The sequence below is a fragment of the Meles meles genome, chromosome 13 (assembly GCF_922984935.1).
Source record: "Meles meles chromosome 13, mMelMel3.1 paternal haplotype, whole genome shotgun sequence".
Classification (NCBI taxonomy): Eukaryota; Metazoa; Chordata; class Mammalia; order Carnivora; family Mustelidae; genus Meles; species Meles meles.
Genome location: NC_060078.1, coordinates 53,822,690 through 53,850,509, shown reverse-complemented (window position 1 = coordinate 53,850,509; position 27,820 = coordinate 53,822,690). Strand labels below are relative to the sequence as shown.

At 43.3% G+C, this 27,820-nt stretch overlaps 1 protein-coding gene across 1 annotated transcript in view; it reads left to right on the top strand.

The window, feature by feature from the left end:
* The window catches only part of MYOF (myoferlin), a 155,760-nt gene that overhangs the window by 24,806 nt on the left and 103,134 nt on the right, over positions 1-27,820 (top strand). Inside the window, 3 exon segments of the mRNA XM_046027131.1 lie at positions 1,104-1,195; positions 20,270-20,378; positions 22,763-22,850. Coding sequence (XP_045883087.1) covers positions 1,104-1,195; positions 20,270-20,378; positions 22,763-22,850 — 289 coding nt within the window.

Here is a 27,820-nt window from a genome sequence, read left to right as displayed (position 1 = left end):
TTTAATGCCTTTCTGAGAAGCAGAATGTTGAGAGGTAATTCTGCTTCTTTGCGATTTCGCTGGAACCCAGAACACGGCCAGCTGGTCTGCCAGTTCCGTGAAAGCAAGAGAGCAGTCTGGTTGATTCCTGTGGATGCTCTGGATCCTAGCACTGTGTACAGAGCTCCAAGAATAAAGCAAATTGAAAAAAATTTACATGTGTACATCTAATGTTTCAGGTTTTGAGTAATCATAACATGCTTCTTTATATTTGGTCAATTCATGTGGCCAATGGCAGAGAGACATATGGTCACGTGAGCAGATACGCAGGACATCACCCATCTCACCCCACTTTGTTTCCAACATGTAATTTTTAAATTGCAAATGTATTTATCAAGTAAACTTCCCAACTGTGGTTTTATAACTGAACTCTAACCCAAATGAAATAGCAACCCGAGACCTGTTGGGGTTAGCATTCCAAAATGAAGTCTGACACATTCTCCATCTACTCTAAACCCATTACAAGGAGAATCAAATCATCAGTAGATGCTGCTTTATTTAATTCATATGTTACATAATCAATAAAAGGCATTTCTGATTTTTTTTTTATGTTTGCCATTAGACAGTGGTTTCTTTCATGAAGATGACAGTCTCATCTACTACAAACTCATCATTGTGGGACTTAAAAGGCTGATGCATTTTAGAAAATGTTTTTTTAGATTGTTCATCTCTTTGATAATAACATGATTGGGAAGAGCAAGTAATTTAAAAACAACCAGTGAAAAAAGCGTTCATTTTATTTTATTCTTCTAACCCATTGTGGTGGGCACTAAGTAAATTCTCTGACTATGAGGTGGGTTTGGTGGCTTGTCCATAGTCACAGAGCCTAGAAAATGGGAAGCCAGAAGTCACCCCCAGGTCCTCTGAGACTAAGTCTGGTTTGCTTTCCCACAGCCCTCAGCAGCCTTCAGGTTTGGAATTTGGTCACTTCTTTCTAACTATAGAATTGAGTAATTCAAAAGATTGTCAGTGGTGAAGATAATGACCCAACATTTAGTATCGGTACATCTTATTATATTCCCCCATCCTTTTAACAACTTTTCTTGTAACCTTTCTGTGGACAGATTTTGGAGTTTGACTTGAGGGGTATACCACTGGACTTTTCATCTTCCCTTGCAATTGTTGTGAAAGATTTTGAGACAATTGGACAAAATAAGTAAGTTGATTTCAACTATTTTTCTCATTTTACATATTATCTTACTACTGTTTATTTTGTTGAAGGAACATACTGTTAATAACATTTTTGGAATATTTCCTATATAAGCGTACTTCATTTCCATGTCCCACCCCCCACCCCCCCCGCAACGACCTTCTGAGCCAGTATCAGATGTGATTAATTTCTCACAGGGCCTTTTCCCAAAGTGCTGTAGAGTAGACCCCCTTACCTGCGGTTTCAGTGACCCATGGTCGACTGAGGTCCAGAAGCAGATGGTCCTCCTTCTGAAATGTTGTCAGAAGGTCACTAGCCCAGCACTGTGTCACAGTGCTTATGTCATTCACCTCACTTCATCTCATCATGTAGGCATTTTGTCATCTCACATCGTGAAGGAGGTGACTTACAATAAGGTATTTTGTATGGAGAGAAACCATATTCACATGACTTATTACAGTATATTGTTATAGTTGTTCTATTTTCTTATTGTTAATCTCTTACAATGCCTAATTTACAAATTAAACTTTATCATAGATATGTATGTGTATTTGGGAAAAAAAAACATAATATATATAGGGTTTGGTACTATCTGTGGTTTTAGGCATCCACTAGGGGTCTTGGCACATATCCATGTGGATAAAGGAGGGGCTACTATATTCCTAAGAGGCCGCGAACACTAATGCACCATTAGTGAATCCAATTTGGTTCTTCTGTGAAACCTATGTTATATTCCTGATATAGATCTATATCTATATCTATCTCTCTATATATATCTTTGTTAACTGCGTATAGTCACTTCTTACCTTTGGTGGTTTATCTGAACTGTAGCTATATTAGACACAAGCAAAATAATTTCTTCTTCTGATTATGTGTGACCATACACACCTCATTCAAGTTCTGCTTGCAGCCCTACTTTCATTTTAATGTCTTATTGGCCTTTAAAACTTGACAGACCTAAGCCAGATCTCTGTCATCTCTACCAGTTTCAAATGGAGAAGGGTCATGATGGTGCCCATCGTGGCACTGAGGGTTGGGGACATCTGAAACAAGTCTCTGTGGGACAGAATGACCTCAGTAAATTCACCCCAGTCCTTGATCTGGACATTGGCCTTATAGACTCAGAAGCCAGTCTTAGGTTACCGGTTCAAACTAACCAAGCTTGCAAGAAACTGATGCTTAAAGCCAGGTTACTTACTTATTATTTTGCAGGGGAAATAAATGTCTGGTGGGAGGGCATCCCGATCAGTGAATTCTTCTTTGTGTCATACTGCAAATTACTCTGTATACTTGATTATAAGATGTCATTGACCATAAGATGTATTATTAAATTAATAACAAGTTTGGGGGTGAGGAATAAACCTGGTATTAAATGTCTATATCAATGTAAGAAGCATCCAAGTTTTTAGTAATGTCATACATTTTAAAATGTATGTCTTAGCCTTAGGTACATTTGGTATAATCAGAAGGCTGCAATGAGAGGAATAAACTAGAAAGAATTAGTTGAGGTACAGTGACCATATCCTCTAATTTGCTTGGGACAGTCTTGGTTTATTGTCCCAACACAATGACTAACGGTAACTCTTTTGCTATCAACAGTGGATTGGTGAGGATAGTAAATTAGATGGTCACCCCTGTGGCTGGGGTCTTCTACTTAATGGTATCAGGCTAGAGAACCTGGACAGATATTAACCTCCTGGACAGTGATTTGATAGGATTTGATAGGTACTGTGCATGTTTACCTTGTTGAGATCTTTTTTCCCATATTCCGTTGCTAACCAATGCCCCTTGTGACTGACGCATTTTCTTCTTAAGCTATTTAAATATACTCTGGTAGGTTCTGATCCCACTATATTGGACTGAAAACCATTGTAACTTTAAAGGTTATTTGTGTATCTCAGCTTTGAACCAATGATATGTTTATCTGTTCTCACCCAACTCCCAGAGGGCAGCTCTATCTCCCGTATCACAAAATTTGGAGGAAGTGGGTGGTCAAACCTCACTGTAGCCTCTAATATGTTACTAATAATAGTCCCTCTTCGAGGATAGTCCAAGGTGGTGGAGGAGTAGGTAGATCTTAGTTTCAGGAATTCAGGAATTCAGCTAAATAACTATCAAATCATTCTGAATACCTGTGAACTCAACTAGAGAGTTAAGAAAATAGCTGCAACTCTACAAACAGAAAAGTGACCGCTTTCTGCAAGAATGACAAGACAGAAAAACTCACTTCAAAAAAGAGAATAAGAGGCAGTACTAACTGCCAGGGACCTAATCAGCAGGGATAAAAGTAAGATGTTGAACTAAAGTTCAGAATAATGATTATAAAGATACCAAGTGCTGGGCTTGAAAAAAGTGTAGAGGACACTAGGGAATACCCCTTTTTGGAGAAATAAGAGAACTTAAATCTAAGCAAGTTGAAATAAAAATGGTTATTAATGAGATGCAATAAAAAATGGAGGCTCTACCTGCTAGGACAAATGAGGCAGAAGAAAGAATTAGTGATATAGAAAACAAAATGATGGAGAATAAAGAGGCAGAGAAAAAGAGAGATAAACAACTACTGGATCACGAGGCAAGAATTTGAGAAATAAGTGATAGCATAAAGCAAAACAGAATTAGAGTAATTGAGATCCTGGAAGAAGGGGAAGGGGGGGGAGAAGGTATATATGAACAAATTATAGCTGAGAACTTCTCGAATCTGGGGAAAGAAACAGACATTCAAGTCCAGGAGGCACAGAGAACCCCCCTCAAAATCAATAAAAATAGATCAACACCCCGACATATAACACTGAAATTCGCAAATCTCAGCAACAAAGAGAAAATCCTGAAAGCAACTCAGGACAAGAGGTCCATAACCCACAAGTGTAGGAACACTACACTGGCAGCAAACCAATCCACAGATCAGAAAGGACTGGCATGATATATTTAGGGTGCTCAATGAGAAAGTATGCAGCCAAGAATACTTTATCTAACTAGGATGTCATTCAGAATAGAAGAAGAGATAAAAATCTTCTAGGACAAACAGAAGCTAAAAGAATTTGTGATCACAAGCCCTGCAAGAAATATTAAAAGGAATCCTTTAAGCGAAGAGAGAGCCCAAAGGTAACATAAACCAGAAAGCAACAGCAACAATATATGGAAACAGTAATTTTATAGGTAATACAATGGCATTAATTCATATCTTTCAGTAGTTACTCTGAATGTAAATGGGCTAAATGCCCCAATCGAAACATGTAGGGTATCAGATCAGATAAAAAAAAGCAAGACCCATTGATATGCTACCTGCAAGAGACTCATTTTAGACCCAAAGAAAACTCCATATTTAAAGTTATGGGGTGGAAAACTATTTATTATACTAATGGACATCAGGAGAAAGCTGGGGTGGCAATCCTTATATCAGACAAATTAGATTTTAAACCAAAGACTGTAATAAGAAATGAGGAAGGACACTGTATCATAATTAAAGGGTCTATCCAACAAGAATATCTAACACTTTTAAATATCTATACCCCTATCATAGGAGCAGCCAATTATATAAGCCAGTTAATAACCAAATTCATTGTACGAATAATGCAAAGTAAACTTTCATTTTGACAAATTTCCAGCAAGGAAATTTCAGCAGTAATCAATCTCCCAACAAATGAGTCAAGGGCCGGATGGCTTCCTAGGAGAATTCTACCAAACATTTAAAACTATTTTTTTAAGATTTTATTTATTATTTATTTGACACAGAGAGAGAAATATCACAAGTAGGCAGAGGGGCAGGCAGATAGAGAGGGAAGTAGGCTCCCAGCTGAGCTGAGAGCCTGATGCGGGGCTTGATCCCAGGACCCTGAGATCATGACCCGAGCCGAAGGCAGAGGCTTAACCCACTGAGCCACCAAGGCACCCCTCTACCAAACATTTAAAGAAGAATTAATACCTATTTTTCTGAAGCTGTTTAAAAAAATAGAAATGGAAGGAAAACTTCCAAACTCCATGAGGCCAGCACTAGCTTGATCCCAAAACCAGACAAAGAACCCCCCAAAAGGAGAATTACAGACAATATATATGATGAACATGGATGCAAAAATTCTCACCAAGATACTCGCCAATAGGATCCAACCATACGGTAAAAGGATTATTCACCATGACCATGTGGGATTTACTCCTGGACCACAAGGGTGGTTCAACATCCACAAATAAATGTGATATACTACATTAATAAAATAAATGACAAGAACCATATGATCCTCTCAATAGTTGCAGAAAAAGCATCTTACAGGGCACCCGGGTGGCTCAGTGGGTTAAGCCTCTGCCTTAGGCTCAGGTCATGATCCCAGGGTCCTGGGATCCAGACCCGCATGGGGCTCTCTACTCAGCAGGGAGTCTGCTTCTTCCTCGTGCGCTCTCTCTCTCTGCCTACTTGTGATCTCTCTCTGTCAAATAAATAAATAAAATCTTTAAAAAAAAAATCATCTTACAGAATAGAGCATCCTTTCTTGATTAAAACTCCTCACAGTGTAGGGATAGAGAGACCAGATCTCAATATCATGAGAGCCGTCTATGAAAAGCCTACAGCAAATATCATTCTCAATGGGGAAAACAGAATTTTTCCTCTAAGATCAGGAACATGGCAGGGATGTCTATTATCACCACTGTTGTTCAACATAGTATTAGAAGTCCTAGCCTCAGCAATCAGACAATAAAAAGAAATAAAAGGCATCCAAATTGGCAAAGAAGTAAAACTCTCACTCTTTGCAGATGACATGATACTCTATGTGGAAAACCGAAAGACTCCATCCCAAAATTGCTAGAACTCATACAGGAATTCAGTAAGTTGGCAGGATATGAAATCAATGCACAAAAATCAGTTGCATTTCTATACACTAACAATGAGACAGAAAAAAGAGAAATTAAGGAGTCAATCTCATTTACAGTTGCACCCAAAACCATAAGATACCTAGGAATAAACCTAACCAAAGAGGCAAAGGATCTGTACTCAGAGAACTACAGAACACTCATGAAAGAAATTGAGGAAGACACAAAGAAATGGAAAAAATGTTCCATGCTCATGGATTGGAAGAACAAATATTGTGAAAATATCTAGTCTTACTTAGAATAATCTACACATTCAGGGCATTCCCTATCAAAATGCCACCAACTTTTTTCACAGCACTGGAACAAATAATCCTAAAATTTGTATGGAACCAGAAAAGATTCCGAATAGCCAAAGGAATGTTGAAAAAGAAAACCAAAGCTGGTGCTATCACAGTTCCAGACTTCAAGCTCTATTACAAAACTATGATCATCAAGACAGTATGGTACTGGCACAAAAACATACATAGATCAATGAAACAGAATAGAGAATCCAGAAATGGACCCTCAACTCTATGGTCAACTGATCTTTGACAAATCAGGAAAGAATATCTAGTGGAAAAAAGGTAGTCTCTTCTGCAAATGGTGTTGGGAAAATTAGACAGCCACATGCAGAAGCATGAAACTGGAACATTTCGTTACACCATACAAAAGAAACTCAAAATTTTAAAAGACCTAAATGTGAGACAGGACTCCATCAAAATCCTAGAAGAGAACACAGGCAGCAACCTCTGTGACCTCAGCCACAGCAACTTCTTGGTGGACATGTCTCCAAAGGCAAGGGAAACTAAGGCAAAAATGAACTATTGATACTTCTCAAGATAAAAAGGTTTTACACAGCAAAGGAAACAGTCGACAGAACCAAAAGACAACTGACAGAATGGGAAAAGATATTTGGAAATGTCTTATCAGATAAAGGACTGGTATCCAAAATCTATAAAGAACTTACCAAACTCAACACTCGATGGTCAAATCCAGTCAAGACATGGACAGAAGACATGAGCAGACCTTTCTTCAAGGAAGGCCACAGACACAGGAAAAAAGTCTCAACATCACTTGGCATCAGGGAAATACAAATCAAAACCAGAATGAGATGCCACCTCACACAGTCAGAATGACTAAAATTAGTAAGTCAGGAAACAACCGATGTTGGTGAAAATGCAGAGAAAGGGGAACCCTCGTGCGCTGTTGTTAGGAGAGCAAGCTGGTGCAGCCTCTCTGGAAAACAGTAAGGAGGTTCCTTAAAAAGTTGAAAATAGAGCTAACCTGTGACCCAGCAATTGCACTACTGGGTACTTACCCCAAGATACAAATGCAGTGATCCAAAGGGGCACCTACACCTAATGTTTATAGCAGTAATGTCCACAATAGCCCAACTATGGAAGGAGCTCAGTTATCCATCAATAGATGACTGGATAAAGAAGATATGATATATATATATCACATTATATATTTACATATATAAACATATATATTTATATAAATATAAATTTATATATATTATATATATCCCATATATATTTTCACATTATATATATATATATAATGGAATACTCCTCAGCCATCAAAAAATGAAATCTTGCCATTGGCAATGACATGGATGGAAGTAGAGGGTATTATGCTAAGTGAAATATGTCAATCAGAGAAAGAATTACTATATGATCTCACTCATATGTGGAATTTAAGAAACAAAAGAGGATCATAGGGGAAGAGATGAAAAAATAAAAGACGAAATCAGGGAGGGAAATAAACCATAAGGGACTCTTTTTTTTTTTTAAGATTTTATTTATTTATTTATTTGACAGACAGAGATCACAAGTAGGCAGAGAGGCAGGCAGAGAGAGAGGAGGAAGCAGGCTCCCTGTTGATTAGAGAGCCTGATGTGGGGCTTGATCCCAGGACCCTGGGAACATGACCTGAGCCGAAGGCAGAGGCTTTAACCCACTGAGCCACCCAGGTGCCCCTAAACCATAAGGGACTCTTCATCATAGGAAACAAACTGAGGGTTGCTGGAGGGGTGGGAGGTGGGGCGATGGGGCAACTGGGTGATAAGACATTAAGGTGGGCATGTGATTTAACGAGCACTGGGTGCTACAGAAGACTGACGTATCACTAACCTCTACCTCAAACTAATAATACATTATATGTTAATAAATTGAATTTAAAGTTAAAAATAAGTAGCCCTTTTTCTTCCTTGCTCCCTTCTTTCTACCAATGGTGTCACTATTTATATTCTGGACCACTCTTTCCAATAGAAATATAATGCAGACGACATATGTAATTTAAAGTTTTCTCGTAGCCACATAAAAAAACAAAAAGAGGAGGTGAATTAGTTTTAATAATATATTCTATTTAACTCAGTATATATAAATTATTATCATTTCAATATGTAATCAATATTTTAAAAATCATTGAGACATTTTACATGCATTTATTTTCTTACAAAGTCTTTGAAATCCCACGTGTCTTTCCCACTTATAGCACATGTCAATCCACACTAGCCACATTTCCAGTGCTCCCTTGCCACATGTCACTGGGGGCCACCATATTGGATAGCATAGTTCCAGACCACTGGGGCTCAGAACCTCAGGTCTCTTTGGATCTCCTTCTTTTCACAACCTCTTCAATCTGTTGCCAAATCTTACTTTTTCTTCCTTTCCGTTGTTTGTGCCACGTGCTTCTAATTCTTGGCCATAGCCACCAGTCTGGTTCAAGCCTTTATCATTTTATGGTTCTTCTATTTCAATGTGGCGGCAAGGTTTGGCCTTGTAGCTCTTGTCTGTTTCCCACAAAATCCTTGCTTTCCTGAAGGAAATATGCTTGATTGGATTCAGAAAACAAGCAAATACATGAAGAACTGTATAATGGGTCAGGTGCTATGGCGTGATCTAAGATAAGGAGGAAAGTGTTATATGGTATAGCCCATGAAGAAAAGTAAAGCAGAGTAAAAGGATAGAGAGTGACTGATGATGGGGGGATGATCCAGTGTTATATGAGGCGGTGATGAGACGGCAGTTGAGCAGAGACCTAAATAAAGTGAAGGAATAGGCCGTGCAGCTCTCTGGGGGAAAGAATATTGCAGGCAGAGAGAAGGCCAGAGTGTATGTGGGTCGTCGGAGAAACACCAAGGAGGCCAGGGAGGCTGGAGCACAAAGGGCAGGAGAAGCTGGGATGGGGTTGGAGAGGAGATCAGGAAAGCCCCAGCATGTACGGCATGAGCCACGGCACAGGCTTTGGATGTGATTCCTAGTAGAAAGGGAATCCATTAAGGGGGGATTGAGGATGATCTAACCTATATTTTAAAAGAATCAGTCAGGCTTTGTGTGTAGAGACCGGATGTAGTAACAGTTAGGAAGTCGGGAAACAATACTGGGAGACCATTACATGTTCATTTGACACCTCTTGAATACACAGTGGGGCTGTCGGATGGCAGCAGTCATGGCAGGAGGGCAAGTCCCTGCCTGACGGCTTAACTTGGCACGCATTTTGGGTGTTCAGTACGCTTTGCCGGAGACAGAGTTAAACCAAGAAAATATGGTGGGTCCTGACAGAAGAGGGTCCTTCCAAAGTTGGGGGCTCCAATCTTGCTGAGATACGTTGTACTTGGTGTTATGCTCTCTGCTGAGCGTAATGACCAAAGGAGACGGCCGTACTGTGGCATTATTATGACGGGAATTTTTAGGCCAGAAAAAGGTAAATTCTAGACAAAATATGAAGCTGGTATTCATTACTCTTTCAGCTTTCCCTCCCCTTTTTCTGGGGAGGGCATCCCCCTCCTCCTGACCTCTCGCAGGCACCCAGTGTCCGTATTTATGTCCCAGGGCTCCCCTCTGCGTACCCACTCCGGCCTGCCCTCTGACCCATATCTGCACCTTCGGCCAAGTCTTTCCCCAACAGCACTTACTGTCCCGTGTCTCCATCCTTCAGGGACTTGCTGGTTGAAAGGAGCTTTCTGAGAAGCTGCTCCAGGGGACCATGGGATGAACATTAATAGTTGATCCTGTGTTAATCTCCCAAGAATAGCAATCTGGATACTGAGGTCACTGGTGACTCATCTGAGGAAGTGAAAAAAATGGAGATTTTAGGCCCTTATGTCAGGGTCCCCGGGGGAGGTCTTTTTAATTGGGAGATTAGTTCTGTGTCCTACGATTGTCCCTGCGTCGTTGGTCACCATCTCCCGGTGAAAGCTGACCCTGAGTCAACTTTGGCATGATGTGCAGATGATAATGGCCCTTTGTTGTCTGTGTGCTGACGGCATAAGCCACAATTCCTTCTCCTCAGGAATTATGAACTTTGACCTTGTTGCCACCAAGTAAACAATGTGTACATACACCTTGGTTGAATTTGCCTGTAAGTACATTGCAGGAAAAAAAAATTTAAACCCATCTGGGAATAGCTGTATGTTTGTCCAAACTCCTTGTGTACTTTGGCCCCAGACTTTTTTCTTGGCTTTTTCACTAAAGAGTTGGCCTTCAGGGATCTGCTCACTGCTCCGTGTGGGAACTTTCTTTTCACCTGGAAGTACAGGGTGGAGGCAGAGGGTTTTCCTACCGGCTTGAGGAATGTCTTGCCTGCTGATGTTCCTGTTGCTATGGAAACCAGTTGTGCAAACACGGCTCTCACTGTGCATCTGCTGCTCCGGGCCTAGAAACAAACAGGTTTGCCTGTGCAGCCATGCCCACACCAAGGGGCTGCCAGGGCCAGTCAGTGTGAGCAGTGGCTTGGTGTCAACGACATCCCTCCTCGGGTGCTGGGAGCTGGCTGGGCCGTTCTGCCCACTTCACAGTCCTCCAGCCAGCCAGCCAGGCCGAATGAGGGTGAGAGAAGGGCCGGAAGTGCCTCTTGGTCATGTGATGAAAATAAGTATTTTTAGCTGAAATGTCAGAGTGGAAGGATTTTCCCAGCCACTGAAGGGTAAGAGTTCTCTCTGCGGAGGGCTACGCCCAGCCCTTTGAATGCATTATCCTCCTTAATCCTGGCAGACGCTCTGAAGCAGGTCCTGTTGTTCCCCAGAGAGGCTTAGTATTCTGCTCAAGGTCACAATGTCGTCTGTGTCAGAGTCGGCATTTCTGTCCAGGCTTGTGTTCTTGACTTTTGCATTATACTGAAAACCTCAAACCACCTGTAGGAACCAGAATGTAGGTGGAATTACCGATTCTCGGCTAGAATGGAAGTCATTTTTCTTTCTAATTTTGCAAAAGAAACAAAAATAATAAGAACAGTCATTAGAGTATTGGTCATTCCTCCCTCCTTAACAGTTTTAGCAGTTTCAGCAGGCATTTGAAGAGTAAGTCACTTACACTCAGTTTGTACAACGGACAAGATACATTTGGAAAGTATATCTTGTCTCATGTGATCTTCACAATGACCTTGAGAAGCAAAGATGAGATTTGAGGCTGGGACCCTGACCCCTTGGCCTCCTGGTCCTGCTGTCACTCCGCCTGAGTTCCTAAAGAAGAATCCACTTCAGGAGCCTGGCAATGTAGGAAGGAAAGGTGTTTACAAGTTTTCAGGTTAGCATGTGTGTGTGCGCACGCATGCGTGTGGTGTGCACGCTTGGGCATGGATGCTTGCTAAGGAGGAAGAAGAGTTACCAGTTAGGGTTTTTGTATTCACTGTTCCCTCTGCATGGAGTACTCTTTCCTTCTAACGGCAGTCGATGTGAAATGCTGTCATTCGGTCTCAGCATCTGGGACCACCCACTCTGGAGCAGCCCCTACTGTTGCTCATCGCCCTGCCTTGTTTCGTCTGAGCCCTTGTTAGCGAGCTCCTACAGGTGTGGGAGTGGTGGAGGGAGTCCAGCGGGGCATGTGGACATCTGTGTTGGGTTTTAGATAAGTACTCAGAGATATGGCTCGTCCACATTCCTGCTTTATCTAGTTTACCACTATCTATCGGACGGGTTCTTATCTATTTGGTTATTCTCTTGGCCTTCCCCTGCTAGACGGTGAGCCTCACATCTATCTTGTTCGCTGCTATAACACCAGTGCTTAGCACAGTGCCTAGCACATAATAAGCTCTCAGTAAGTGTTTGTTGAATGAATTAACAAGTTTAGGATACTAATACATGAACGAAATCTAAAGTATCTTAACATTGGACAGTTAGCCCACCTAGTAATGGCCCATCAATGTGGACTCTGTCCAGCCTAGTTCTCTGGACTGCCCTCTGGTTCCAACTTGGGTTTAAGCTGCAAAGGAGTCAGAACACAAAGGGGTCAGATCACAATGGAAACAAACACCTGTCCCAGAGTTCCTGCCTTTTCATAGAGAGATGTGGACCTTAAGGGGAGGAAGCTCACAGGAAGGCAGCAGATCATAGTGCTTGAAAGCTGAGATTTCAGAGGCAGACAGGGACTGCCTAGAGATTCAGCTCTACTGGTGACTAGTGGTGACCTGAGGCAAGTGACCTAACCCCTCCAAGGCTGAATGTGACCATAGTTTGCACATTCGGCTTGCACTAAGATAACATATCAAGGACCAGATCTACTCACTCACCTAATACACCAGAAAACTACAGAAAACACACGTAACCATGCTTTCAGACAGGGAACATGAGCAACATGGGACAGTGACTGTCGAGAAAGGAGAGGTAAATGAAATGAGCCCTTTGATCCCCCAACTTAATGCCTAAAGACTGTTCCCAGGCCCTAGTTCAGGGAGAGGGAAGTCAGGCAGGTCCTGCTCGTCTTTCAGAGTTGGGGATATTTAGGTGGGAGTCTAGAGCTGCCCACACATATACACTCAGAGCGGTGCTGGGGCTACAGAATTAGAAGGAAAAAAAAGACGAGCTTGGGTTATAAAATATACTAACTCCCTGAGCAAAGGTTTGTGGCTTTTTGGTTTTTTGTTTGTTTGTTTGTTTTTCTTTTTTATTAGAGAAAACAGAGACTGTGGTTTGGAATGAAAATAATTTGGTGGAGAGGTATGGTATGGCTTATGAGAAATTTTCATTTCCTGATATACAAAAGACCTTGTCTTCAGTCTTTTAATACTTGGATCTTCCAGCAATGAGACATTTCTGTCACTGCCACATGGAAACAATAGTGGGTGGATCACCCCTAGTAGGTGGATCACCACCTTTCCTTGCCCTGCTGTGGTGGGTGAGGAGGGATGGACAGCCCACCGGAGAAGCTTCTCGGGCTGTGTGGACAACTGACTAGAAGCCAATGTTACTATGGCACGGGGTTGTCGGTTCAGTTCTTTTTAGTTAACGTATTTTCAACAGAGCGGCAGAACTATGGAAAGACCAAAACTGGCTTGGGCTGGCAGACTCCAGGCGCTGGAAAAGCTGAACCCCAGTGTGTGGGGAAGCCAGTTAAGAAGCCACCACAGACCTGCTGGCATCCATTACCATCTCATGAGTACGTAAAGGTGGCCCACAGCCCTGGAGAACGACCCAGAGGGACTTGAGAAAGGCACTTCATAATGACAAGATCTGTAAGTGTCTTGAAATTGCACTTGGAGGACCATCTCTTAGGAGAGGAAGCTCTACAACCTGCAAGTCATTTGCAGGGTTATTGGACTATCTTCAGTGATGTATCAGTTAACGTGTTCATTTGACAAATAAGTACCAATGCCTATGTGTGCCAGACTCTGCTCTAGGCGCGGGGAGAACTCCGTGCCTTTCACAGGGCTTACGTCTGAGTGGAGGGAACATTAGTGTATCAGATGGTGGTCAGTACTGATGAAGAAAAATAAAGCAGGGGAAAGGAGGAGAAAACGACAAGGGGTGTGTGTGTGCGTGTGCGTGCGTGTGCACGCGTGTGCTGGTTTAGATAGGGTTTTTGTATAAGCAGTTGTTTGGGGTCTGTTTTATAGTGAAATATCTTATGGAACCTATGACTTTAAAAGTTTAATTCAGATTCCATTAATTGGGTTTTATGAGGATGCAGTTACAGCTGAAATTTACTTCTGGTCTAACCATGAACATGAAAATTATTTTCCAAACAGACTCTTGGTATACACAGCATTGGAGTTGGGGGGTGGGGAGCTGTTTCATGTATGTAAGAGAAAGGACTTGTTTTAAGAACTTTGCGTAACAAAAATGGATGTGGGTAGTTGAAAGTGTTCTTCCTGTTCATTCCTGCCTGTGTACCCGTAACCCTGCATAGACAGCCTTCCGTCCTGTGTTTCAGGCTGTGCATGTAACATACCAGCTTTCCCTGTAAGTACTGGCCTGGTGTCACATGCTTGTTTTGGAGCCCTTTTTCTAGAGTCATTTCTGAAATAATAAAAAGTGACTGCTAAGCACTTACCACATCGTCCTTACAATACTGTTAGGCAGTAGCTTCCATAATCCCCATTTTACAGACAAGGAAACTAAGGCTCAGAGAAGTAAAACAACCTGAATCCAGCCTCTCCTACAAGGATGAGTCTGAATTGGTCAGCTCTGCCTACCTCCAAGTTCTCAATCACTGATATTCTGTCTCCCTTACGTTGTTGGGTCCAAGTTCTTGATGAATGAATGAATGATGAATGAATGAAAACTACTACCTTGATCCTAGTGACTGAGAGGATTAGACAGAGACAGACCCAAGTGTTCCCCTACACTGGACAAGCAGGCAAGCACAGATTCAGGTCCTTGAGGACTGAAAGAACAGGAGAATTGGTCAGGTGAAAATAAGCAGATAGAAGGTTACAGCCATTTAGAAGTAATTCCCGAGTTTCACGTGCATGCCAGGTGATAGGCTAGCTAACCTGCTCCTCACAGCCATAAAGTGCCTGACTCCGGCCTGGGTGCCCCCCGATCTGGAAAGCTTTTGGTGCAGAGGCCTTGGCTTCCACTCCGCTCCTTCTCTGGTTGAAATGACCCCGTTTGCCGCAGGCAGCAGGGTTGGGAGAGACTGGAAAAAACAATGTTGTTGCCAGCCCTGAATGCTGCAAAACCTGCCACAGCCTCCAGACCAGGTCAGTGATTCCAAAATCCAGGAACGAGGTTTGTGAAAAGTACAGAGCACAGTCCTACCCCAGGGGGGCTGGTACACAGCCAAGCTCAGGAGCCACAATTTGATGAGCAGGACAGAGGCCCCAAAGCTCTCTGACAGTCCTGGGGTGGAGTGAGGAGGCAAAGTCCCAGGAAAGGTGCAGATAGCTAGGCTCCCCGAGTAGATTTTATTCAAGTTTTGTTTACTACTTTGTCCTATCAGATAATGGGATTTCTATGCCCGTTTTTCCTAATGTGAATCTGTGTTATCATATCGAATGTACTTTTAAAAACTACACGTCTCCTTCTCTCCAGATCTAGCTTTGCCAGCTGCCTTTCCCACTCCACACCCCCCACCCCAACCCTCTACTTTCCCCTTGCCACTGAGAATCACTGTTCTCGTGATTGTTTCTCGAACTTCCTGGTTTTAAGAGTGAACTAAAGACAAAGTCTGACTCAGGGTCCTGGGAATTAGCGACTGTCCTAAGTGTTTCTGCTATGGGGAGGTCTAGGGAACCACAGTCTCAGAAATGGTGAATGAGCCAATCCAAAGGGCCAGGGTGGGCTGCCTGGGAGACTCAGGAGGGTTCCCCACTGGTGAAGTGGATGGGACTCCCAGAATACGCCCTTTGAGGGGGGGTTGGCTTACAGACAGCTTCCTGTGATGGGACTTGCTGTCATGGTGCCCCAGCTTCTCCCACCCATCCAGTCATAAGCAAGGTGTAAGCTCAGCTCTCCTACCTTTGGGCTGGGGTTGGGGTAGGGCAGGGGAGGAGCTTGACTCATTCTGGCCCTGGGGAAGAAGTGTGGGGACGGGTGAGGGGGCCCAGCTAGGGAACCCCAAGGCCACACCGGCTTGGTCCAGTCAAAACGACAAGCTTAGCCGGCTGAGAGCCCAGGGCTTCAAAGGGTGGGCATGACTGGCCCTTTCAGGGTTTCTAGAAGGTCCTGGGAGCCGCTTGGAGAAGTACTTGTCTTCAGCCCAGCTGGGGATTGTTACTCCTCTGCTGAGGATGGGAAGCTGAGACACACTGCAGTCTGTAGGGCAAACACCGTCCAGCATGTGATTTACTTTCCAGAGTCCAGCGTATTTTTCCTTCCCTTCGTGAAGGAATTTCCAGTAATCCCTCCTCCAGTAATCCATGTGGGCTGTGTCCCTGCTTTACAGACAGCTTGATAGATGTGAGCTCTCATGATTAAGAACTCGGCCAGCAAAGCCCTTACTCACCACCATGGCATGTGGCTGTTAACATTTGTGCCTATGCTAACAGGGACAACAACATTTCCCTTTTGTCTTTTTTAAACAAACTAGAGACTCTGTTTTAACAAGTTAAAGAAGTTCTTAACCAGGCTTTGCATGACTAAGTTGACTGGCTCCCAGCTCTGCTGATCAGAATTAGTTCCAAGTTGCACGGAGACCCTACTCAGCACCATCTAGACGTTCAAGCACTCTTAAGGGATGAGAGTGGGATTGGCTTTTTCTTCACTTCAGAATACATCTGCAGCTTATTAATTCTGCAAACAGAGCTGGAGAGCTAAAGGGCCTTGAGATTCTTTCACGGTAAAGTTTCCTTTTGAGACGTGGTCCATCTGTTTTCGTGTTGGGTGGAGTCCATAGGGAGACTCTTATTTTTCCATGAAGATTCAGGGCGAAGCGTGCGCAGCACTGTTCCACTGTAACGTGTTAGCATATTTATGGCGTTAGTAATGGGAAAGAAAAAGGGTTTCTTGGTTTAGTGTCCCCTCCTTTAAAGGAAACTGGCTTGTGGTCTGGCTGCACTGTTCTTGTCCCCTGTGTAGGAGGCCAGGTCATCATTTCCCAGCCTTTCACAGTAATCCGTATCCAGGCAACATCGCAGAACAGCCCACACCAAGCCGACCGGACTCTCGGAGTCCTGCAGAGCTCAGACTTGCCCATAGGGGGCGTTTCCTCCAATTTACAGTGGAAGTTCTTAGTCATTGTAGCTGCTTGCATTTTTCTTCAACTCAACCCAGCTGTTAAAAATATTGGGGGGGGGGGGGCGGTTAAAATCTTTCCAGGCTTTCATCTAAACACAGTATTTTCAGAAAAAAGAAAGTGAAATTTTCTTTAAACCATCTCCCCCACATACAAACACCAAAACATCAGAATTTTATGATGCAAAAAGTAAATCTTAAAAAATGGGACTAAACGGGCGCCTGGTGGCTCAGTGGGTTAAAGCCTCTGCCTTTGGCTCAGGTCATGATCTCAGGGTCCTGGGATAGAGCCCCACATCGGGCTCTCTGCTTGGCAGGGAGCCTATTTCCCTTGCTCTCTCTGCCTGCCTGTCTGCCTACTTGTGATCTCTGTCAGATAAATAAATAAAGTCCTTAAAAAAAAAAAAACTGGGACTAAGGGTTTCTGAAAGAAGGAATTGAGGTTCGAGTTAGAATGGGTTGCTTTTCTTTTACTCCATTCCTGGTTGCTGTCTGTTACTACCCTCTCACAGTGTTTGGGCGGGAAAGGAAACCTGCAGACAGTGGTTGAGTCAGAATCAAGGCTTTGAAACCATTTGGGGTCATGAAGGGCCAGTGGATGGGCTTCATGTCCCAGGTGAGCCTGTTCTCTCCAGTTAGCACAAGGCACCACTCCATACTGTCTTACACTATAGTCCACAAAATTCTGTTATTGGCCTAACCTTTCCCCTGACACCATATGAGTTTGAGCCTGACCCATGAGATTATAGGGCCAATACACTTGAAGGCAGAAACCCTGCCAAGTATTCTGGATTGTCCAACATGGATGTATTTTAAGATACATTTTTCCTAAATCAATGAACAAGGACTTTAAGAGAAAACAAATATTTAATGTGAGATGGTTTCCTAAATAGATCTACATAGAAAATATCACATGTATGAGTCTAGCTACAGACTTTAATAGCTGAGAAGGATCTGAGAAATTATTTACTTCAAGCCACTCATTTGCAGATGGCGAAGTGGGCTCAGAGAGTTGGGCGACATAGCCAAGGCTTGAAGGAAGTTGGGACACCGACTTAGCACAAGAACAAATTGTCTAACCCAGAACTTCTCAACCTGAGGTGATTTTGCCCACGGGGGCCCAGTGGGCAGCGTGTAGACATGACTGTGTGTTGATGCCAGGCATGCTGCTGAATGTCTCTCAAAGCCCAGGGCAGCCCCCCAAAACAAAGAATTGTCCGGTTCAAAATGTCAGTGGTACCATGGTTGATAAATGCTGGTCCACCCCCAGGCCAGCCCTCAGTACTGAAAGGTTTTGACCCAGGATGCTATACTTCGTTTTCTCCTAAGAACTATTTATTGCTGATAGTTACAGGTCACCCTGGCTTCAGCAGAAGCAAATCTGTATGTGTCCCAGTGTACAATGTTGTTATCTTAATCGTATAGTTATGAGTCCTGGAAACATGAGGAATAAAATCCAGTGTGTTTCCATGTCTTTCAAGGCAAGTACCTCATTTAGATGTTTAATACCAGATGACCTTTGAAATTGTAGTTTCTCCATTTCATCCTGAAAACTCAGTCAGCCAACCTCATGGCTCATTATGCTATTTTTAAAACTTGGGAAGATATGCTCATCAGGCTCATATCACATGGGGCTGAGGGAGACATGGATGAGATTTTGCCAGGGACTCTCGCTCTGTGTGGGAGGTGTGCTTATTTCATCTGGTGGCGTTGGAGTCATGTGTAGACTCTTGTCCTCAATATGTTAGGGGAATTAAAATCTAAGTGAGGAGAAAACATACCCAGTTTTAAAAAATCTAGCAAACTTAGCACACCTACTCATTTGAGAAACTACTCTATAAAGGTTCCATCAATTGTCTGCTTTGACTGTGAGACCTAATTCTTATATTGACCTAAAAGGGCTGAAATGTTCACTCTTCACCTCTGGAGGCAAAATCTGTCCTTTCCATTGCCAATAATGGACTCTACTTGGGATATGAGTTGGGATATGAGTTTTTTGATGGCTGCATAGTATTCCATTGTATATATACACCACATCTTCTTTATCCATTCATCTGTTGTTCACTCCTGATTTTTAAAGAAACTGTGAACATGTGAAAAATGAAAGGAATCCTTCACTACAAATATACTCTCGTGTCTCTTACTTTTGCCCAAAAGCCCAGAGTTACGCTTTATGCTCAACTATGGTTTCTTCATCCTGGGTTTTTTGATATAAAGAGTCTCTTCTATCACTTTGAGGATTTGATGCTTAGTTTTCTGTTTTTATGCTAATGATCATGCTATCATATCTGCCGTTTATTAGTATCAGTCACTGCAAATGTAGGCAGGGTGTAATTAAATAATGTTTTTAAATTCTCCTGGTTTCTCTTTTCCTTTTTTGGTGTCCATACTGAGAGCACATCTCTGGGCTTTCTTTGCTTTTTCATCGCCTTTCATGAAGGGAACGTCTTTAGTTCACCCAATCTCATACCATGTTGTCCATTACAAACCCCCAATGTACAGACTTTACTCTGCGGGTCACATTTTTATATTCACTAACTCTTAGGGGTTGTGTGTTCAGTAAATTTTTTTGACCATGGGTCCTAACTACAAAACATGTTTTGGGTGTTCTTTCTTAATGTATATAGACTTATTTATTCTTTCCTTCACTCAGCAAATATGTATAAATAAATGAACTCTGTTCCAGCCAGTGGGGTGAGAGCACTGAACAGAAAAAGCAATTAAAAGAAAAAGCAATAATCTGTGCCTTTAGGGGCCTGACTGGTGAGCAGGGACATGTGTGCCTCTGTGCCACTAGGTTATGTGCACTGACGGGGAGCTGGGTAAGGGCTTGAGGCTGAACATAACCCCTCCAGGTCCAGAAACACAGAGAAGGACACATATCTGGCTTCTGAATTCTCCATAGTATACAGGTAGGTTAGTAAGTTGGCCTCATCGGTAAACGAACCACCTATTTACATTAGCAGAAGGTCTCCCTGGAGAGCGGAGGGGCATTTCTACAGTGGGCAATGTTTGATGGGTCTTTTTACATTTACACTGCAAGAGGAATGCTTGGATTTTGTCCTACTTTTCTCTCTCCTTGGACCCTGAGGGATGCTGTTCGGTCTCTGTCACCCATTCATGGATCATCTCATTCATGACTTGAAATTTCATAGGCACCACAGTTAGACTCTCGAAATGACTACTTGTTCTGGAAAAGTGATTTTGTTCCCAAAATTCCCAAAATTGATTTCACGATGAGTGATTTTAACGTTAACAGATGAATTTGAAAGGGGAGGTCCGCTGAGTAAGCGGAAGCGTGCCTCTCACTTATGTTCCCGTGCACTCTTTCGTTTCTCTCGCAGGTTAATTGGCACGGCCACTGTCTCCTTGAAGGACCTGATCGGTGACCAGAGCAGATCGCTGCCCTACAAACTCATCCCCCTGCTGAACGAAAAGGGGCAAGATACTGGGGTGAGCACTTTCTCTTTTGTTGAATGGCTTTGAAGTGAGATAAGAAGCAAAAAGTTCATTAAGAAGAGTGAAATTATAATCCATTCACCACGTACACACACACCTACACACACACCCCTATGGTTTTTGAGATAACAGGTCCACTTGCAAATGATACAGCCTCATCCTCTCCTTGGAATCACAAATCTAGTAGATTAGGTAAACTTGATTTTCTTTGATAGAAGAAAATGGTGTGGAGTGAGTGGTACCCTCTCTTGGTATAGCTCTTGCATATCCCCTTGGGTGTTTACATTCGTGTAGTGAGCATAGCTCTGTGGCTCAGACACGCTCTGAAATATTCTGTAGAAGGTATTTCATTAATATTACCTTGGGACATCAAGATGTGAATATCCTAGTGTTTATCACTGATTGGCAGCTCACTTGTTTTCTGACCACAGCCTCTCTAAATAAGTGCATACTGATACTGTCTGATGCGAACCCAGAATTCTCTTTCTCGAGGGCACTTAAAGGAAATATATGGACTCAAAGCTCATAGCTCTCAGATTTCTGATTGCTAACAGCACTCGTGAAGCTAATATGCTTGCTCCATTAATCTCTAACTCCTTTACCTTTCAATCAATTTATTTTGCTTGGGAGCCTGGACAAAGGAGGAAAATTTTGTACTAAAACAGGCCATCCCCATAAGCCAGAATACAGTTAGGCTTCTCAAAGCCCTATTCGGAATGTCAGTGTGTTGGTCTAGGCTCCAAAACTTACTAGTTTGCTGGGAATCCACATTCTAATACTAAAACATAAACTCAGGATGTCATCTTTCATCTATTTTTCCAAAACCCAGCTGAGAGAAATGATACTTAGGAAAGATGGTCCAAGTCAGCGATGTTTCTGGCTGGTTCTGGTTTTTTGTTGTTTTTTTTTTAAGCACAGAAGCAACCACACACAGAACTGGGGCACTTCTGGGAATCCCGACATTATCCAGAAATCACTGATCCGGAGATTGAGCCATCCATGGCCTCTTCTAACTTTTGAAAATTTGATACTTAAGTTTAGCAGTTGAGCCCCTCAGTGCTCCTTGCACTCTGCCTTCAGCTTGTGGCCTGGGGCTTTGGCAGAGGTAGCCATGGGTTGCTGCTCTTAGGATTCTTTTTCGCCACAGAACTCTTGTTGGGGGCTTCATTTATCGTTCTGCTAAGTGTCTCCCGGATCCGTAGTTCCAGGAATGTGCTGATCCATGAGGGAATATTCGTGGATGAGCAGACAGATGAGAAAAAGGTAATGTGGCGTGTGTGTGTGAGCACACCAGCACATGTGTGCGCGTACTAGATTTTACCAGGTGTAGCAGGAGTGGCAGGTGGAAGTACGAGATGCCCATTTAAATTTGAATTTCCAATAAACAGTGATTTTTCAGTATGACTGTTCTAAACATTACCTCTGTATTTTAACCGGTGAATTGGGTGTGTCCGTGCAGGCGTGTGGGTGTGTGCGTGCACCCATGCGCCATCCTTATTTGCAAAGGATTGCGTTTATTCTGCGGTTTGTCCTTCCTCATTTTTGCTGCTAAAATTCATTTCTTTTGTGAAATTATCATAACAATAGGTAGTAGTTGTGGACTTGGGTGAGCATCCCTATGTGGACGCCCCCTAGAAGTTTTTTTGAAATTTTGTAGGTTCATGAAATACATAAGTATAGGAAACTCTGCCCTAGGGTAACGCCCTATGTGACAAATTTGTCACAGATTTTAAAAATGGAAATAATTGTATTTCCTATAAGGAACTAGCATGTTTCTTCCTTTCTGAAAATGAAAGTTACATAACATTTTCTGTTCTTCTTGCCTTGGTTTCTAGCTATCTTGGAGTCACATTTTACACAGGATGCAATGAGCTTGATTTGTGTATTTGTTTTCTCTATAATCAGACTTGCTTCCCTTTTTAATACTGTTTTATGAATCACATTGTTATATAATTTTTGTTAGTCACTCAAGTTATTTTTAGAGAAGAGAAAAATGAAAATAAATTTCAGCGGCGAATAAAGAAGTCAAGGTGCAGACAGCTAACTGAACCATGTAAAACGAGCCTCTTTGACTGGAGGCCGTCTCAAGGCTAGGGTGGAGGCCAATCACAAGGTCATGCTTTCTTGTTACAACTTTGCTCGAGCTTGTGAGGTTGCCCTTTAGCAATGGTACACTTGGCAACCTGTGACAGGTAACTCCTTTCCCAGGCTTTCCCGCCCACCTGGCTCACAAGAGGGAGGAAAGAAACAATGTTGCGTGTGTGATCTTTCTCCCCTATTCTTCTCGCCCCTTCCAGAACCTTTTACTCCTGCTGATTTGGTTTGCATTGAGTCCATTACCCTGCACTCATTCTCTCTAATGAATTATTTCTACCTAGGCCACCATTGACTTGGTGATTGGCTATGACCCACCTTCCGCTCCACATCCAAATGACCCCGCTGGGACCAGTGTGTCCATCACAGAAGGTAAGCTGACCCTTTGGAAGCCCAGCCTGCACCGGGGGTGATCTGTTCAAGACATACAAGGAGTCTCCAAGAATCTCCAAGAGAGCCTTCTTTGTCCTTCATTATACTGTCTGTAGTGCACTGCCCACCTGGACAGGGCCCCATGAGGCAGGGGGAGCTGGCCTCAAACTGGGACATTACAGTTGTATGTGAGATGCCCTTCAGGGGAAAGAAGGGTGAGACAGCCCCTTACTGACCAGCCTCACTGTGTCCAACACACAGACTCCAGAGGAAGATCCCAAGCAAGGCTTTGCTTTAGGTTTATAGCTTCTGCCCATGGCTGGAATGTCCCTGATTGATAAGCTCCAGGAGCGGCCTCTAGTCTGTCTGTGTGTCTCTTCACGTCCTAAATGTGTGGTGTGCAGGCTGTGCTCTCTGTCGCCAGCCTCATGGCCAGTGCCCTTGGATTGGAGCCTCTTTCTCTCCCTTGGCCTTGACTCTGCCCCAGCCCCTGAGCAGCTCTTTGTTTCTCTCAGCATGACTCACCTCCTGCTCCCTGTTCCCTGGCAGGGATTATTGGCCATTCAGGGCACCGGGGCTGCTCTGAGTGGGGTTGGGGCTGCTGGCTCTGGGGAGGGCTTTGGGCCTGAGGTGGAGGGAAGTCTACGAAACAGGCCTTTCAGGCAACCAAGTCTGACCTCCTGTTAGCGGTTTCTCAAGGTGATGTGATGCTAACAGTGTCTCTGCCCCGTCCTCTTCCCTGAGATGCCTCACCGAATACCCATGTTTCCCTGGGCCTGGCATGTGCCCCAGCGAAGAGGGGCTCCAGTTCCTGCCACACTTACTGCTGCCCAGAAGTTCTTCCTGGGAGCGCACCTTGGCACTCGTTCCTAACAGCCTTGGCTCCTCAGGGCCTGTCTCTTCATTTCTCCTGGTTCTGAACTCTGCTCTCCGCAGCCCAGGTGGGTTCCTTGGCACCTCCAGCACCTCGTCTCTGCCTCCCTGATCCCAGCCACTGTCCCTGCTCACCCACACCCCGAAGGTGGCCCATTATTGAGGTTCTGGCTCACTTCTTGGCCAAGCACTTGTAAGGGTTTAACATGGGTCATCTGGTGCCATCTCCCATGGGGACAGTCAGAACAGTCCCCAGCACACCAGCAGCCCCCCTCCCAGCAGCACCGTGGGCATGCTGCATGCTGTTCAGACGCTCTCAGCCCTAGGAGAATAGCCATAGTCCTTTTGTTGGTGTCATGACAAGTAAAACCCAGGGGCACAGTCCAGTCCAGTCCAGCATAGCACACTGTGAGGGGCTGAAGTGACGGGTCCTACACATTTCTTTCTCACCCCTTCTTCAAAGCCCACTGTCACCAGGATTTAACATCAGCCTGTTTGGAAGGACAGTAGGTACTTTCTGGCCTGCAAAAGGCAGCCCCAGCTGGCAGGATATCTGGAGTTGCCTCTGAATTGGAAGGATCTGGGTACCTTTTCTCACACTGACATTTTTTTCTAGCCAGAGCCTGTGCATTGGTTTTCTAGAGCTGCGGTAATGGAGCCCCATCCACTGGCTGGCTTCAACAATAGAAACTGATTCCCTCCCAGTTCTGGAGGCTAGAAATCAAGATGTTGACTGGGTTGGTTCCTTCTGGGGACCCGAGGAAAATTTTGTTCTAGGCCTCTGTCCTCGCTTCTGGTGATTGCTGATAACCCTTTGTGTTCCTAGTCTCCTAGACTGACCACTCCAGTCTCTGCCTTGGTCTTCCTAGGGGTGTGCGTCCTGGATGTGTCCAAATTTCTTCCCTCTTGTCAGGACCCCAGTCATTGGATTAGGCCACCTTCGTCCAGTGTGATCTCTCAGTCTTAGTTTGATTACATCCTCAAAGGCTGTATTTCCAGATAAGTTCACATTCTGAGGTTAGAAATGGGCGTGGCTTCTGGGAGGTGCTCTTATCCTGGTATACTGGTAGATAAGAGACAGTATCATTGTGTTCATTTCATTTCAAGAGCTAAAACATTAAATGAGCCTTTTGTTTACTGCTTCAGCCAGGGCTCTGGGGAAGAAATAATGCTGTGGATAATTCAGGTAAAAGAAGTAAACTCATAGTTTACAGTAAACTGGTGCCACACCATTTCTTAATATTTAGGAAATAAAGTGGTTGCTGGGTTTCTCCACCTATCGCCAGATGCTGCAGTGAGGAGTGATAATGCTTTGGGGTAAAGCTCCTGCCCTCCAGGCATGTTCAGTCCAGGTTTAGAGAAAAGACTCTTTTTTTTTTTTTTTTTTTTTTTTTAAACCCTGAAAGTGTAACATAAGGACAAGGGCTTGGGGGCCAGACTGGCCTAGGTTGGATTCTGTCTGTGTCTGTTGTTAATTTGCCATGTAACCTTGGTCAAGTCACTTAGTCTCTCTGAATCTCAACTTTCTTTACGTTAAAGTGGGGATAGTGGCACTTAAATCAGAAAATTGTTGCAAGAGTTCAATGAGGTGAGGCATATAAAGTATTCAGCTCAGTGCCTACTATGCCTACTACTCAGTGCCTACCTGAGTGGTGGCTATTGTTACTATTATCATTATTATTACTGTTTTTGCAAAAACAATTCCAGGTGACATGTAGTCATGAGCTCAGTTGGGTGGCACACTGTTTGAACATTCAAATTGTTTCCTCTAAATATCAGATCTGTTGGAAAAGAATGATCTGGCTTGGCTCAAAGTCACATTGGGATGACTTAATACTTATTTTTAAATATCTTGGGGGAAAAGGTTCTGTCCTAGTGAACCAGAGAGACTTTGAGAATACGCAACTTATCGAGATATTTGAGAGTGTAGGGGGAGGTCCCCTCTCCTGAGATGGACCAAGGTCAGGACAAGCTCAGAAACCATATGATTTCCCTGGAGCAAAAGGAAAAATGGGAAAAAGCTGGGGCGGGGGGGGGGGTGCTTTGGTGGGGAGGGAGTGTTCTTAGAAATGAGAACAGTGCCAGCGTTTAAACCCAAGAAAATCCTTGCCATCTAGACTCCCTTTGCTTGAGGCTCCAGTTTGTCCCCTCTGAGACTGTGTCAGCAGCACTAATGGTCCAGTGGTGTTCATGGACTGGGAGTTCACCCATTTTCTTCAGAAGCTCACTCCCAGCAGGCTCTGCGATGGCAGTTGGCCAAGGTCTTTCCCAGAAGTTCTCTAGAATCCCTGATACTGCTGGATGGAGACAGGAAATAAACCAGAACCTGGGTTCCTTTTATTTGGATTTGAAACAAAGAGTTTTAACAGGGGCAGGCCAGGAAACAAGCTGTGTCTGTAGGTCAATTTCATTTTTAAGTGTGAGATGACAAAATGAAATTTTGTGATTTTACTTTATTTTATTTTTAAAGATTCTATTTATTTATTTGACAGAAAAAGAGAGATCACAAGTAGGCAGAGAGGCAGGCAGAGAGAGAGGAGGAAGCAGGCTCCCTGCTGAGCAGAGAGCCCGATGCGGGGCTCAATCTCAGGACCCTGAGATTATGACCTGAGCTGAAGGCAGCGGCTTATTCCACTGAGCCACCCAGGCACCCCGAAATTTTGTGATTTTAAAAAATGAACAGGGCTCTTTGATCTGGAAGTGCTGTCTTTGCTCCATTAGATGACTGTTCACCAAAGCTGGGTCAAGGGTGACATTCTGAATGTAGGCTTTGTAGTCCAGCTTCTTCAGCACTTTAAAAAAAATCTTTCAATATTCTGGGTTATTTGGATATCTCAAGGAAAAACCTTTTTTGTCTTAATAAGACAATTCAGTTCAACTAAGTAAAGACATCTTTGGATACTCATTCCAACTCCATGCTAGGGAAGACACTAGGGGAAAAAACCAAAAACCCGTAACTTATAGTCTTAAGGGAAGATAAGACCAACAAGTACGTGGCCAAGAAATAACAGCAAGACAGCCGCACCTGTTGCTATCACATACTTTAATAACCTAAACAGAACATTTGGCCTGGAATTTCTTTTTTTTCCCTACCTTTCAATTGACTCTTAAACACTTTACCTTTCTATGTAAGGAGTCTGCTGCTTCTCATTTATACAAATCTTTACAAATTTTTTTTAAAAATTTGAACTTGTTGATCTTCTTTCTGAGTACAAAAGCAATACTTGCTTATAAAAATTAAACATTACAGAAATATAAAACACAGAATGTGCAAATCTTCTGTAGTCCCATCCTCTGGAGATAACAACTGTTTATGATTATCAATACCCATTTTAAAGATTACCATCCACACAGTGGGTTCTGCATAGAAGAAATCTGAACTATTAATGATAGAATACAAAAGTGAAGATATTCAGGAAAATTTACCCCTGGAAATTGAAGCAAACTAATTTGACCATAGAACCCAGGAATTGGATACCTGAGGGTCTTGTGTGTGTTGGTATATGTATTCAAGGGCTTTGTTTTCTTTTCTTTTTTTAATTTTTTAAAAAATATTTATTATTTGACAGCATAAGTAGGCAGAGAAGCAGGCAAGGAGAGAGGGGGAAGCAGGCTCCCTGCTGAGCAGAGAACCCAATGTGGGGCTCGATCCCAGGCCCCTGGGATCATGACCTGAGCCGAAGGCAGAGGCTTTAACCCACTGAGCCACCCAGGCACCCTGAGGGCTTTGTTTTCTTTTAGAGCAGTTTTAGGTTTCACACAATATTGAGAGGAAGATAACAGATTTCAGATACACACCCTGCCCCCACACTACATGGCCTTCCCTGGTATCAGTGTCCCTTATCAGAATGATACATTTTTTACAAAGGATGAACCTATGTTTACACATCATAGTCACCCAAAGTCCTAGTTTCCCTTAGAGTTCACTCTTGGTGGTGTATATTTTAGGGTTTGGACAAGTGTGTAATGACCTATATCCATGATTTTAATATCAGAGTATTTTCACTGACCTAAAATCTGCTGTGCTTTGCATATTCATCCTGCCACCCAATCTTTGGTGACCCCCGATCTCTTTCTTGTCCCCATAGTTTTGCCTT